Source organism: Acanthochromis polyacanthus, chromosome 9 (assembly GCF_021347895.1).
Source record: "Acanthochromis polyacanthus isolate Apoly-LR-REF ecotype Palm Island chromosome 9, KAUST_Apoly_ChrSc, whole genome shotgun sequence".
NCBI lineage: Eukaryota > Metazoa > Chordata > Actinopteri > Pomacentridae > Acanthochromis > Acanthochromis polyacanthus.
In genome coordinates this window covers 25,077,027-25,091,404 of record NC_067121.1, presented here as the reverse complement: position 1 = coordinate 25,091,404, position 14,378 = coordinate 25,077,027, and the positions used below count along the sequence as shown (strand labels likewise).

Here is a 14,378-nt window from a genome sequence, read left to right as displayed (position 1 = left end):
CTCGCTGTAATTGATTATGGAAGTGAAGTAAGTAGAAACTGAGGCGTTACTCAAGTCATTACATACTTGGCCAGGCAGAGTTGGATTACTCTTCCAAATCCCCCTGTTTATGTATTGTTGTAAAGGGTCCCTGGTTGGGTATTGTGCAACGTGAGGAAAATAGTATTTACCATTTCTAACAAGCTTGACTTTGGAGTTATGTTTTTTTCAGGTTATTACAGCTCTGGTTGTTGTAAGTACACTGGGATTGTTGGAAGGAGGAGTAGATAATGAAGCATTTGGAGGGGAGGAGAGAGACAGATAGGAGAAACAGAGTGAAAGCAAGACAATGAGCTTCTTTTTTTGCTTCTCGCCGATTCTTGAACCTGGCAACTTCGGGTGAATCAGGTCTCATTGGCATGCAAACACACCTTCTGCTCTCCTCGTCTCTCTCCAATCCTCTGCTCTCCTTAGCTCTCTTGCGTTTTCTTCTCTCTCACACACACAGTGGAGATTATGCATACAGCACTAGAAGAGTGTGTTAATCTTAGGTTACTGGGAATCTTTCCCAAAGAAGAACCGAGTCTCTTACTCACATGTACGTGTGCGAGGTTGTGGTTTCCCACCTTGTGAGTCAGTGTTAAGTTTGAATGGAAGAAAACTTGAGATTTCTCGCTTATGAAATGGGAAAGAAATGGGAAGAGAGAAAGAGGACTAATATTAAAGACAGAAGGAACAAAGGAAAGAAAGATTAAATAGAAGACAGAAAGATGGAGGAGAAGGATGTGAAAAGAGAGAGAACCGGAAAGGAAGAGGGAGGCATGACAGTACAGAAGAATCGAAGTGAGTCAAAAAGATAAAGAGATAAGGGAGGAAAGTGGCGAGAGAGAGATAGAGGAGAGTGAGATGGAGCTGGGAGTAGGTTACCAATTACTGGGTCACGGAGTGGACAGTTTCATCTGCAGCAGCAAAGACTGCACCTCCTGCAATGTCAGCTGTACACTCAGATTTTGTGTGAGGTGAGTGTGTACGTACGTGTGTGCAAGTGAGTCTGTTTCTCTTTTTAGCACATATCTCCCAGTGCGCAGCTGTTATTGTTGTGGGTAGCACAATTGGTCTGAAAGTCTAGGAGAGGGAGGAGAAACTCTTCATTTATTTTACATGGCAAACATTTTTGCCCCTGTGCTGCCCTCTGACAGCGGGGATTTTTATCAGAACTACAGCTAAAGCAGTGAGAAATGTTTTCTTTTCTTTAGTACAGTCAAGCCTTACTAACCAATCCTGCTGCAAATACACACAAACACACTATTCCTACCAAAGCAACTACAATTTGTCCATGAATCAATGATAGACACAACCTGGCAATAGTATTGGCAAATAATTAATTGATTATTATTTATTCAGGCAAAAATGCCAAACATTGTCTGGTTTCAGCTTCAGAACTGTGATGATATGCAGTTCGACATATATGACAGTAAACTGATCACCATCAGTTTGACTGTTGGTTGGACTGAACAAGCAAACTGAGGATATCACTAGCTGGGTTTCCATTACAGTTTTTCGCAAAATAAAAGCGATTTTTCTAAAATTTCGACAAAGTATATTTGCGCTTTGAACGTGTTTCCATTGAAGGTTGTTCTGGGCAGAAGCATCGTAACTATCGTAAAATATCATCCCGCGAGATTTCACTGCAGGAAGATGGACGCCCAAAATCTCCTTCGACCACTCTGCATTCCTCTGCTGTTGTTGTTGCTGTTTTTCTCAAGAATAATGGCAAGAAAAGTCTCGGTCTCCTTTTCTGTCCACACGTACCGCGCCATGTTTACTCCGAGAGAACTGGTCATGTGACCAGGTTCGTCACGTCCGGTGACGTATAATTGCGGAAAAAGTGTTTCCATTGCGCTTTTGCGATATTTTCAATATCAAAACATCTAAAAAAACCACCTCATGAGAGCGTCAAAACTTTTTAGCGATATTTTAATCCTCTTTCGAAATTCCGGTGTTTCCATTACCAGTTTTTTATTACGCTATTTACATTTTGCGCAAATCTAAGGGTAATGGAAACACAGCTAGTGTAGGCTTGGAGAAAGCAGAAAATCTAATAATCATATTCCATGGAATGAAGAATTAATCTGATAGCTGACAAAATAACTGGTACATTGAGTGACAGTAAGAATAAGCATTAGTTGCAGCTGATTTTTCTATCTTCTACCACAGAATTTCACCTTATGTTTAAATGTGACATTTGTTTTACTAGTAAACTATATTTTACGCTGTACTTGCACACTATTCCTGTATTGGTTCATGGTGCATGGTTTTTGTGGTGCTTTTATGATTCAGTGACATAACGACCATATCCCCCGGTTGGAGAAACAATCAACTGATTAGTTCTTTGTAGGTGGGTAACATCCTTATTCATAGCTACATGTACAAAACCTGGCAAGAGAAAAAAACACACAACGTTTGACAGGTTTAAAAAGGATGACAGGTGGACAGAAAGATCTCTTGCTACTAAGTAATTGGGGAAAAAGTAATAGATAAATAAATTAATAATCTGATAAATGACAAGTCATCCCTCGTGAACACGTCAGGATGAATTAAACGAGTGAAATTAAATGATTATCAGGCTGTTTGCTGCTATCTCTTTAATACAGTGCTAATGATGTTTTCCCATTAGCTCCTACCTGTGAAGACAGAAGTGCTGACAACTTTGCTCTCCTGACTCCCTCTGACAGCGTTGAGACTGATCTCATATTCGGTAGCAGGAAACAGACTGGACAAGGTGTAGTTTGTCACGTCGCTGTCAATCACCATGCTGTCCACTCGACCTGCAGGACACACCAGAGAGAGGCCAGCATGTGAACATCACAACTGTTGGCTCCGCTCTAATCTTACATTTTGTCATGTGCAGGGTGTACTGTGTAGCCAACTGGCTTGTGTTCTGCATCACAGAGCAAGCATTTAATCAATGTAGGATTTTAATTAAAAATTCTATTAAAGCTCACTGATAAAATGTTAGAATTAATTAGGTATAACACAGTTTGCAACTGGGTGCTCCGCTATGAAATGTATCTTACATCAGAAAGACCCTGCGCGGCAAATGCCAAGCTCACTTAACTGTAACAAGCAACAGAAGTGTGCTTTGTGTGTGTCGATAAAATAAGTACCATGTTATTAAAACGCAGTTAAGACGCACATCACATTATGTAATGTGGAGCACGCTACCTCTGTCTGACTGGTAGGAGAGCTTATAGTATTCAAATGGAGCCAGTGGTTTGATCCAAGAGATGGTCACCGAGTCCTCGGTCACATCTGACACCATCATTTCCTTTGGTGGGTCCATGCCTGAAAGTAAGGTGATTTATAAAGAAGTATTAACATATGGTCTCAGTAAAACACAGGAGCCTGAATGTTTTAGTTCTTTTGTTACATGTAGTGGTAGATCATTAAAATAAGTTGAGGAATTTCTACAAAAATTACATTACATTGCTAGTTGTTACTCTGCCAAAGCGCATACATTTTTAATGCAAATTTATCAGAGAAAAATCGAGCTACATGCTGCTAAAAGAACTCAGTGGGCAGTATTAGTGTTGAGGATGAGCGGGGTTGAAAACAGGAGATCCCCCCTGCTGACAATGTGTTTTATGTGTCTCCTGAGACTATTGAGCTGCCAGGGAAAAGGTTATGGTGAAAACAATGTGAGCAAACAATTAAACCCATGAACCAGGTAAACCAAGTCCATAGCTATTAGGCAAATAAATAGAGAGATATTTGGACTGTAGGAAAAGTAAGAAAGTTCAAATAAGAGAAAGACAAAAAGAGAAAGCGATCACTTCTCTCTGTTGTTGTGGTTTGTAGGTAAAAGTACCCACTGCTCTACTCCCCTTCCCCCGCTTTGAAAAGAATAATGGCTACTATTCATGAGCAGAGGGGGCAATTTATAACTCCTGGGATTGAACTCATTTAAATTCTACTTGTATGAAATACAATAGCACTAGTTCAAGCTGTGATTTTTCATTCATGCATATCTTACTAATTATGTTTGCTTTGGAAAATGTGGTGTCCAAGAATAATGGCCGGAAAATGTATTTTCTCGTGAAGGTTCCTGAAAGTATGAATGTAAAGAAGTAACGGTTCTGACAGAGATGTAGTGTTATTCACTGCGTCACCCAGGAAGATCGCAGTAATATTTGCACTGTGTAAGCTGAGGCTAAGTTACTTCAAAGCGCTGTTTGAACCGACCTGTGGTAGAGTGACTATCAAGAAACGACAGACCAAACCTGCTACAACTGTGGCTAAAGCTTACAGGAACACAAAACTTTTCAGATGTATCAAATAAATCTAATGTAACACTAAAAGCACACCTTATTATATAAAGTGCAATTTCTCATCATTCTCACATTCAAATGTGTGAGATCAAAGCAAGACAAAAATGACCACAGTCTAAAGACAGGTGCAAGAAATACCGAACACGTGTCACAAATCCCCGTCCAATTTCACCTTTGAAAATCTGCTTCTTATGTGTGGGTGAATGTAAAGAGAGAGAGAGCGAGAGAGATGGTCCTCCAAGCTGCCAAGGTATTGTTTGAACCTGGCACAATAATCAGGTGGCAGCATGCAGGTGTTTCTGGCTCTGATGTTAAGTTAACACCTCCATTGTTCAATGCTGGCTTTCCTATTTTCTCTATTTGTCTTCAGCCTCCTCTGACTTTCTCCTGGGATGATTTCCCTTTTTGTCACCCTTCTTACAAAAAAAGAGATTCTCTTTGCTTTGCCTTCTTAACAGAAATATTGAATGAGTTAAGAAGGGATCATTGCAGCACAGCTGGAAGTAAACCGTTTTAATAAGGAGAAATGGAGAGAAATAATAGAGACTGATTAGGCAAGTAGAGATAAAAGAAAAAGAAGACTGAAAAGAAAAGGATCAATTCAAATGGGTGGAAAGACAGAAGACAAAACCCAGTACAACACACAAGCAGAGTCCCTCTCCTCTATTTTACAGCGGCAATTGGAGCTGTCAGATTGCACCAACAGTTCCCCTCTCTGCTTCTCTTCATTAGAGCAGCATTTATCTGAAGTTTCTCAGCTATCCCCCAAAATTACAATCATGAATTCGAGTTCAGGATAAACACTGGATCATTATTCAGACCTGCCGTCGACACGAGCTTCATCTTTGCAGCAAACTTCAGTTATCTGATACCCAATGCTCAAAACAAGTCAGGATTTTTGTCACTGTCTTAGTCTGGAAAAAAAAGAAAAAAGGGAAAAACCTCCAAGGCAGGCTCTAATCACAGAACTCATTCTGCTGTGGCTCTGTCCAAATGAAATGCTCAAACAGCGTTTTTGCAAATACATATTTAATTTAAAATCACTTTGTATTTCCATTTCTTAAAATGAGTTGCCTTCCCTTCCATTTCCACTTTACCTCATATATGCAAATTCACCACTTTCCTCCAAAAAAGAAGAAATTCTTTCCTTCTTAGAGCCCACCTCAGTTCTAAATGTGATTCAGGAAAAGTCTGGTCTCATCTCTTGCAATAAATCCAACAGAGAGCCGTGCAGCTTATTCACAAATGTGATTAAGGTGATGAGAGCAGAACAGGTTAGTCATTTAATTAGTTAGCTGATCAACAAAAACATTAACACCCACAATTTGATAATTATTAATCCTTGTTAAGTCATTTTACAAGTGACTGTTTGGGTTTTGGAGTGCTGGTCAGACAAAATGAGCCAGTTAAAGATTCCACTTAAGCTTTAAGCAACCACAATGGTCGTTTTCCTTCATTTTTTATTGACCATTGCCTCAAAAGCTTGAAAGTAGCCTGCAGTTAAACTGATCATGAAGTCATTTCTAGCTGTTGCTCTAAACACAGGAACAGAAAAATGCATGCACACTATTCACACAGAGAGAAGTGATATAATGCAACAGTGCACAGCTATATAGTCAGACCCCATACAAAGTCACAAACCTGCACTCTGCTGCTCATGTGTCTCTATTTTCATCTGTTTTCAAACCACTTTTCCATGAAATCAAGCAGCTCACCTGTCGTGAGTGATGCTGTAATGGGCTCAGAGGTAACATCCCCCTGTATTGTGATCAGACTGACGGTGTACTGAGTGGATGGCAGCAGCCCCTGGACCAGTGACCTCGTCTTGGAGCCGTCCAGTGTCACCTTAGAGGTGTCGGTCCCGTCGGCAGAGCTGTAGCTCAGAATGAAGAGGTCAGCGGGCGGTGCTGGGGCGCTCCACGCCACCGACACAGAGTCTGAAGTCACTTCTGACAAGTAGAGGTGGGTTACAGGCCTGATTCCTGGAGGAATGGGGGTTTAAAGGTCACCGGAGAGCTTTCAAGGACAGGTAAAAACCCTGCTGCGAGCAGGAAATGGTAATGAATAAAGAACACACAGTTGCCGTCGTTATGGAAATGACAGACAAGCCATGCAGTGATGGATGGAAGCGGTCCTGAATGGTGTAGCAGATCGTTTATAATACAGTTGAGAAAATTAGCCTCGGGTGTAATCTTGATGAGGAAGGTGAGAGTCAGAGCAAACCACAATCATGTGGAAGTAATGATTTAATTGCTCATAAAAAAGAGAAACTAATGAGATTACCCACCATTAAGATGAAGATGTGATGGGACTGTTCATAATAAGAAAATGGAAAAAGGATGATAGTAGCAGATGTTGTTGTCAAAATGTACGACCTGGACGGGAGATGATGTAACGAATATGAACTGGTGTAGCAGCTGACACAGCCACAAATGCAAGGAACTGGATTAAATTAGCCATGTGTGGACATAGAAATAGCAGGGGAAAAGCAGCAATCCTGACGTCTCCTTTTCTAGTTTGTCCAGTTTACAGACAACCTGTGGAGTTTTCCCTACAGTATAATCGATTATCATAGGAGACCTGCATTTTATTTACACACAGGCCTGCATCTGTATTCTTCTTGGTGACCCGCTAGCTTTTATTATCCTTCACAGGTTGTCGACATCCACTGCTGTCCTGTACAGTCAGCAGAAATTTGTATCACATAGAGCTCTCTATAGTGCTGCACTTGTGTGTCCTTGTTTGCAGAAGCGGTAAAAGATGGGAAACAAAAAATGACTCACTCATCAAACCTGACTATAGTGTCTTTACAGAGGAAAAACTTTTCGCTTTAATCATGGGATAAATATTTCGGAAGGAGCGAGTGTCTGTGTAATGTGAAGGCCATGCTGGTGTTGGTTGGATGAAGGTGGTCAAGATGAAAGTGACAGCTCATTTGCAGGGTTAATGAGTTAAAAGGATGCAGAAACAAAAGCAGTGAAGGTGATGCGAGATGGTGAGCCACCTTCTGAAGGTCTTGATGACACTTTTCATAGCACAGACAGAAGATAAAGTGACCTTTTGTAGTGGTAAATACACTTGGCCAGTAGGAAAAAACAACAACAAAAGTAGTGTAATGTCTTCTGTGGCTGTAGAGTGGAGGATCTTTACAAAGAGAACAACAAACAGAGTTTCAAAGGGCTTTTGCTCAGCGAGAAGGATCTAATGAAAATATGCTACTGGTTGCATCATGATAAATATGGAGTCTAGCATTTTTGGAGCTTGCCCCTCATTAAGGACCACATCTGAAAGTGCAATACTAAATCATTCTATAATGTTAATGACATGTTACAATGGACTGAACTTTTCACAAGCATATAGATAATGAAAATAAACTACATTCCTTCTGATGCAGGCATTTCTACAGTCTGTATGCACCATGTATCTTGTAAATAAATGAATAAGAGAATGAATATACAAATGAATATGGTAAAAAATTTTATGTAAATGAATACATACTGGAAATGAACAATCAATGCATAATCTTTTAGAGCTCTCCCAGTAATGTAACATCGGAGCACAACTGCAGTGATAAATATCTGAGCAATGACGACTGCAGATAGTTTGTAATTGACAAAGAGGGAAACAAAGGATGGCAGCGGTGCTCTAAAGAACGATTCATATTTGATCTTATCACGAGTCCACGTGAGTGCAGGCAGACAGATGTCGACAATATGACCAAGTGAACCGCGGAAGAGAGGATGACAGGTAATTTATTATTTTTCCTCTGATTGTCTCATTCTGTCATTTTATCATTGCTTCATCTCTCTGTCCAGATGGTTAAAATGGTGTTACCAAAGGAGCCGACAGATGACAAAAGGATGATGATTATGATGAGATGATGTGTTGATGATGCGATTGTGACAACTCCCGCGATGGTTACAGTGGAGAAGAAAGGAGATGATGATAATGACAGCGGTGAAGGAAAGAATGACAAGTCTGACAGCAGGTAAGCGCATGCCCATCATTTTGACACTGTCCTTTGTGCAAATGAAAATCACATCAAACTTTTTCGTGAAAAATAACAAAGACCCAACAGAGCTGAGAAGACTGCCAGGTGATCCGACATATACAGTAGTAGGATGGAGAGATGCGAGTCTGGAGAAAAAGAACTAAGCGGTGTGAGCAGACAGCGACAGCAGAAACTGACGGAATGCAGTGTTGAACAGGAATCAGAAGAAACAAAAACACAAATACATTTAGATGCAAAACAGAGGCGCAATTAGGAAACGCTTGTAACAAGCTCATTAGCTGACTTGAATAATTTACCTCCACTAATTGCTCCTTCAAAGTCTTTTGAGGTCCTCCACTTTCTTTCGTTGTGACTCACCTTACCTGCTGCCGCACTTTAGTTCATTATATTCACCATTCAACTTCATTACACATTGTCGTCTTTAGAACTTCTCTCTAGCGTTGTGCAGTAACAGGCTGATCTTTAATGTGTTTATCAGTGCAGAAACACTCGGGAGTTAATTTATTTCTCTCTCTTTCTGATAATTGAGTGGATTAAACTGATAATGTTTCAAAAAGTTTGTATCAAGCTGTTGTATTGAAAAGCACAAAGAGAGATTGTTTGCAATCACAGAAATGATCTCATCCCACTCCCATCTGATTACCATGTATCTTCTGATTGTATGTCTCAGCTGATCCTACTGCTGTATAAAAGCGACACCCTTTCAGTACATTTAAGCAAAAAACAAACACGGCTGTGCTCTCTACCTGTGAAGGCGTCTATGGTGGCTGCAGTGCTCTGCTGCCTTCCTCTTCTTGCTGCTACGGTGATGGTGTACTCAGTCCCAGGCTCAAGGTCTGTCAGAGTGGTGGTGGTTACATCTTTAGGTACCGTCAGCTGGAACGGACAGGATCAGTTAAACTAGATCAGACTCAGTGGATCTTCTCTACACACTGCTTCACAATAACAGCTTCATATGGTCTTCACCAGAACGAGGGTAAATGGTTGTATTTATATAGCGCTTTTATCCAAAGCGCTTTACATGATGATATGTCACATTTACCCATTCACACACTGATGGTGGGAGCTGCCATGCAAGGTGCTAACCACAACCCATCAGGAGCAATTAGGGGTTAGGTGTCTTGCTCAGGGACACCTCGACATGAGCACGACGGGCCGAGGATCGAACCGGCAACCTTCCAGTTACAAGACGGCCACTCTACCCACTGAGCCATGCCGCCCCCAGACAGGGTAGACAGGTTTGTGTCCAGTGAACACCTGCGTGTCGATATACAGTAAATGTTCTACAATGTGCTGTATGTACGCTCCAATCAATGCCGTTACCTCAGTGGTGATGCCAAAGGAAGATGTGTAGGTGACCTTGTAGTGGTCGATGGGGCCCTGGACGAGGCCCCACACCAGAGTGATGGTGTTGTCTGTAGACGCCGTCACAGTTAGATCCAATGGCACATCCAGACCTAAGAGGGAAAACAGGAGTTCACTAAAACGCACAGGTGGTATGAAGCACTTTCAGCAAAAATGCAAAACACCAGCCAGAATTGAGGTGGAGTAGCTACTGCATGTGCATATTAACAATGTTACCCTGGTGAATGCATCTGAGTGGGTGTACACCGACAGCTACAAATAACAATTTAATATATTTAATGTTTGAATGCTCCTTTAAATGCGGCACTGTTTGCATTTGCGTTTAATTGCGACCAGTTTTCCTATTCTCTGACTTCACCTACTTTTGCTTGGTTGAATAATGTGCCACAAGTAGTCGGACTTCACATCGTGTCACCTATGTGAGTCTTCATGCGCAAAGCGAAATACAAGCCTACTGATAGAAAACTGGCTCCATACTGTCACTGAAAACCTCAAGGGACCACAGAATTTTCTCACACAAGTGAAGTTGACGAGAGCTGATGCACATTTGTTTAGAGGACGTTTCATATTTCTGTGTTTTGGACAGTTGGCTGGACAAACAAAGTCCTCTTTTTATGTCAGATTTGGCTCTAGAATATTGTCCTGGCCATTTTTCAGTTTTCTGATAGACCAAATGGTTAATCAGTTTGTGAAAAAAAAGAATTAGCAGGCTAATCAATAATTAAAATGGGAAGCTGCAGCAGTAAATTTAACAGGAACGCTACATTCATAATTAGCCTCTGCTATACCCTCTTATCTACAATCCTTACATCCCTCTTCTGTAGTGCTGCGCTGACATCAAAAAACAGACCAGTACTGATAGAGATGCAACAATTTGCTGCCAGGACGTTCCTTTCTGAAAGGACCTCCTTATTAGCAATCATCCCACACACGGGTCTTTCATCTTTTGTTATTTATTATTAATTTTTCATGATTGTCTTTTTCTCCCGCATCAATAACCCAACTTGCTCACTGGATCATTGATGTTTAATTCTCAGCTAATCTTTTTCTGTCCTGTTTGTCTGAACCTTCAGTGTTTTGCAGCTCTATGTCAAGCTTTTTTTATAGGAAAAAAGACAGAACTTTAACAAAACAACTGTTTATGGAAATGATGCTTTGAGCAGCTCTCTTCTAGTAACGTGAGCATTGCTGTGTGCCAGGACTACAGGACGTGTTGTCATGTTCTTTAAAGCCGTCTGAAAAAGACGAGATAGTTGCGGTGCATTTTCAAAAGTTCAACAAGAGTGCACAGACCAGAGGCACCGAATGAGCTTGTTTGTAAGGAAAATGAAGGCGTCATTTTTGCAAAGTGCAAAATACCTTCAGCCATTAAAATAACTGCAGCTAGAGAAAAAATGTGCTCGACAGTCACCGTGATGGGAAAGATTAGCGAAGCACCTCCACACAGTAACATTTCAAAGAGAAGGTTAAACGGGGTCTTTTTTTTCTTTCAGCCAAACAACTCAAAACACAATAAAAATTCAAATAGCTGATCAAGTACCCAGATAAAGAGAGAGCCATCAGCAAAATGGAATGCATTATTACAGCTTTAAAATGTCGTAATGGGAACTTTGACCCAGGCCGATGATAATAAAACAGCCACACACCTCCTGAATATTGCACGATTCTCGCCAAAATCCGAATTGCTTAATTTGACTAAAATGACTTCAAAAGTTTGGAATGGTAGTACTGACCTCAGCGCTGACTGAGAATTACAAGTATAATGACAAAAGGCCAAACTAACCCGCTGTGATGCTGAGATATCCACTACAATGCTGCGCTGTGTACCACTCGGTGTGTCTTATGTGCACGAATGAATCACTGGCTGTTTACTGCAGAGATAAAGTGTAATTCACTCACCTGTCCTGGCATTCATTGTTGCCGGGGTACTCTGGTTGCTACCTTTCATGGCAGAAATGCCGATGCCGTACTCAGTGCCTGGAAGCAGGTCTGAGGCACAAAGACAGAGGAGGAGAACAAATAAGTAATTTAACACACAATATAGGAAGAAAAAAGTGGCACGCACACTGACGTACGGTCTCCTCCTCACACAAAGTGAAAGTCAATTAGACAAAGTTTTTCCTAACAGCCCAATTAACTCTGCACCGGTGATGAGGTCTAAATAAATTTACATGTACATCAGTATGAATTCTGAAGAAATCTTTTTTTTGTGCCAACTGCATAATTGATCAGTTTCAAATCAATTCCGTACATCCACAGCGAGTTTCTCAAGCCAGAGAAATGAAGATGAAGAGATGAGCAATGAAAGGAAGCGGGCAGGCGACAGATTATTGCTGGGGGGGAGTGAGGGAGGGAGAAAGCGGGAGCGACAGAGAAGGAACGAGAGAGGAGAGAGCATCGATCGCAAAGGCTGAACAGAATAACACAAGGACCTTTTGCTTCTATTCTTATGCAGGCCATGCCCTTTCCAGCACTATGGCCTTTCAGAAAAAACATCCCAGCTGACCCCTTCTTCCTGACAGCCTTTCAATATGCCCGCAGGACAACAAGCATCTCTACAGATACAATCAGTGGCCCATCAGCCAAGTGTTCTGGAGATAATCCTGCCATGTAAAACACAGGCACTTCCTGGCTTCTTCGGTGCACATTAGATGCACTGTGATAATACTGAAGGAAGCAGGGGTGGAAAAAAAGTGCACTGAGCCAGATGTTGATGATAAATAATTCAAGAAAAAAATTGACTATGCAATGAATGAAAGAAGAAAAACGCATCACTCCTCTTCACTCACCTGTGAGCGTCGTCTTAGTGGTGGCTCCCTCGTTGCGTGGTACGATGACTTTATCATACTGATCTCCTGCCAGCGTGCTGTACACCACCTGGTAGCCCTCCACCTACAATTAAACATAGATATGTACATATTTACAACACTAAACTGATGGGAACATTGGAAAAAGTTTTCTCAGCAAAATGAAGGAAATACAAGACCTTCAGAATCAATTAAAGCCATTTATTTTCTTTATTTTTAACGGAGCATCCTTTGTTCGTGGAATAAATGGTTTGGTTTGTCTCGGCCCCGTCTGATATTTGGATTTTTGTCAACACTCTGCAGTGCAGATTCATGGGGATGAATAAATATGCAGTGCTAACAGGCATGGAGACAGACAGGCTTCATAAGTCTGGGTGTGCAGTTAGTGAGCCCTGGAAACATCATCGCGACTACTGACTGAAACAACATGATTTATTACCTTCTCATTCAGAGTAAAACATTCAGTGACCATTTGCACCCAGTGAAGTGTTTGTTCCATTTCCGTTATTGGCATTTATAGAGCTAACAAAAGACAAACCCACCTGTGAGGGTTGATAAAGTACTCAAGGGAAAAAAAAAACACAGAGAAGGAATAAAAACCTGCATTATCGCAAGCATTCAGGAAGAGCCGTAATGTCAGAGGATTAAAAGAAAATTAGTTGTTGTATTTACAAAAAGAGGCAAAGTGAACAGAGTAATCACGGTGATATGAGGGGCAACTAAGGTTGCGTTGAGAGCCTGTAGAAGCTTGGATGCATTTCAGGGAGGTCTGGATTTGATGTTTTGAAAGAAAAGTGCTCATATTTAGCCCGTCTAGAGTATCATATCTTAATGTAATAGGTACCTGCAATCTTGAGAACATTTCTGAAACTGTGAGCACTACTTCAAGTCAGCTGCACCAAAATACAGTCAGTTTCGTAAAGAACAAATTGAGAGGATACAAAACTGACATTCGAATGGCTAAACTTTGTTGTCCCGAGATACATTACTCACCCGCCATCCATCAAAGTGTCCGAAAGCAAATCAACAATAATTGATTCAATTTGGTCCATGTGTCATTACCTCTGCTTCACTGTTGTCCCACTCGAGCTCAAGGGTGGTGGAGGTCTTGGACACGAGCCGCAAGTTCTTGGGGGCATCGATCTCTGAGAAGAATGATAAAGCTGACAATGTTGGGGACACTGAGACCAATTCTCAGGGATTGTGAACAAGCAAACATCAGCAGTTTCAACAACATCAGAGACAGATTCAGGTCAAGTTAAACTGTCGCTCACTGGACTTAATGATCCGTCAGATCCTCATCAATGCTACAAGTCAGCCATCTTCTGCTCATTTTACTTCATTTGACTAATCTAAGCAGATCTATAGACATCATATGCAAACATTTTCCTCTAGATATAGCTGAAAAACATATCAGAATAATATTTTCATAAACACTTTCTTTTGCACAAACTTGACGAGAGCAAAAACTACCTCGAACAGATGTTCACTACCCTATCCAGTACAGATAAACCGTGCGGCGTACATTAGGCCATATGTCATTGCTGCTCTATTCTCAGAGGCAGGCACAGGATCACACACACCACTATCACCACATCTGCTTGCTGTCAGACCTCACCGGTAGTAAATTCAGTGGAAATAGATCCGCTTTCGTTTCCTTTCCTCACACCACTCACAGACACCTCGTAACGAGAGCCGGGACGCAGAACCTGTGGAATGGAAAAAATAGAGAAACATTAGTTTGTTTTATCTCTTTCCATAGATGTTTTTTTCTCTCTTTTTTTAAAATCTCCAGACACAGGAGCAGATAATTTAACAAGCATGACAAACACACACACATTTCAACCAGTAAGTAACACTATTTTTGTTAGAATGACCCTAAAGCCA

At 41.1% G+C, this 14,378-nt stretch overlaps 1 protein-coding gene across 8 annotated transcripts in view; it reads right to left on the bottom strand.

Annotated features, from left to right (window-relative positions):
* tnr (tenascin R (restrictin, janusin)) overlaps nucleotides 1-14,378 on the bottom strand; it is a 181,506-nt gene that overhangs the window by 35,058 nt on the left and 132,070 nt on the right. For 5 of the 8 annotated variants that reach the window (XM_051953970.1, XM_051953972.1, XM_051953971.1 and 2 more), the window contains 9 exons: nucleotides 14,110-14,200; nucleotides 13,554-13,654; nucleotides 12,474-12,576; nucleotides 11,584-11,673; nucleotides 9,643-9,776; nucleotides 9,066-9,195; nucleotides 6,023-6,289; nucleotides 3,205-3,324; nucleotides 2,664-2,807 (listed from right to left, as the gene is read on the bottom strand). In XM_051953970.1, the coding sequence (XP_051809930.1) occupies nucleotides 2,664-2,807; nucleotides 3,205-3,324; nucleotides 6,023-6,289; nucleotides 9,066-9,195; nucleotides 9,643-9,776; nucleotides 11,584-11,673; nucleotides 12,474-12,576; nucleotides 13,554-13,654; nucleotides 14,110-14,200 (1,180 nt within the window). The remainder of the gene's footprint in view (nucleotides 1-2,663; nucleotides 2,808-3,204; nucleotides 3,325-6,022; nucleotides 6,290-9,065; nucleotides 9,196-9,642; nucleotides 9,777-11,583; nucleotides 11,674-12,473; nucleotides 12,577-13,553; nucleotides 13,655-14,109; nucleotides 14,201-14,378) is intronic. The other 3 variants (XM_051953973.1, XM_022204973.2, XM_051953974.1) reach the window with 2 other exon arrangements.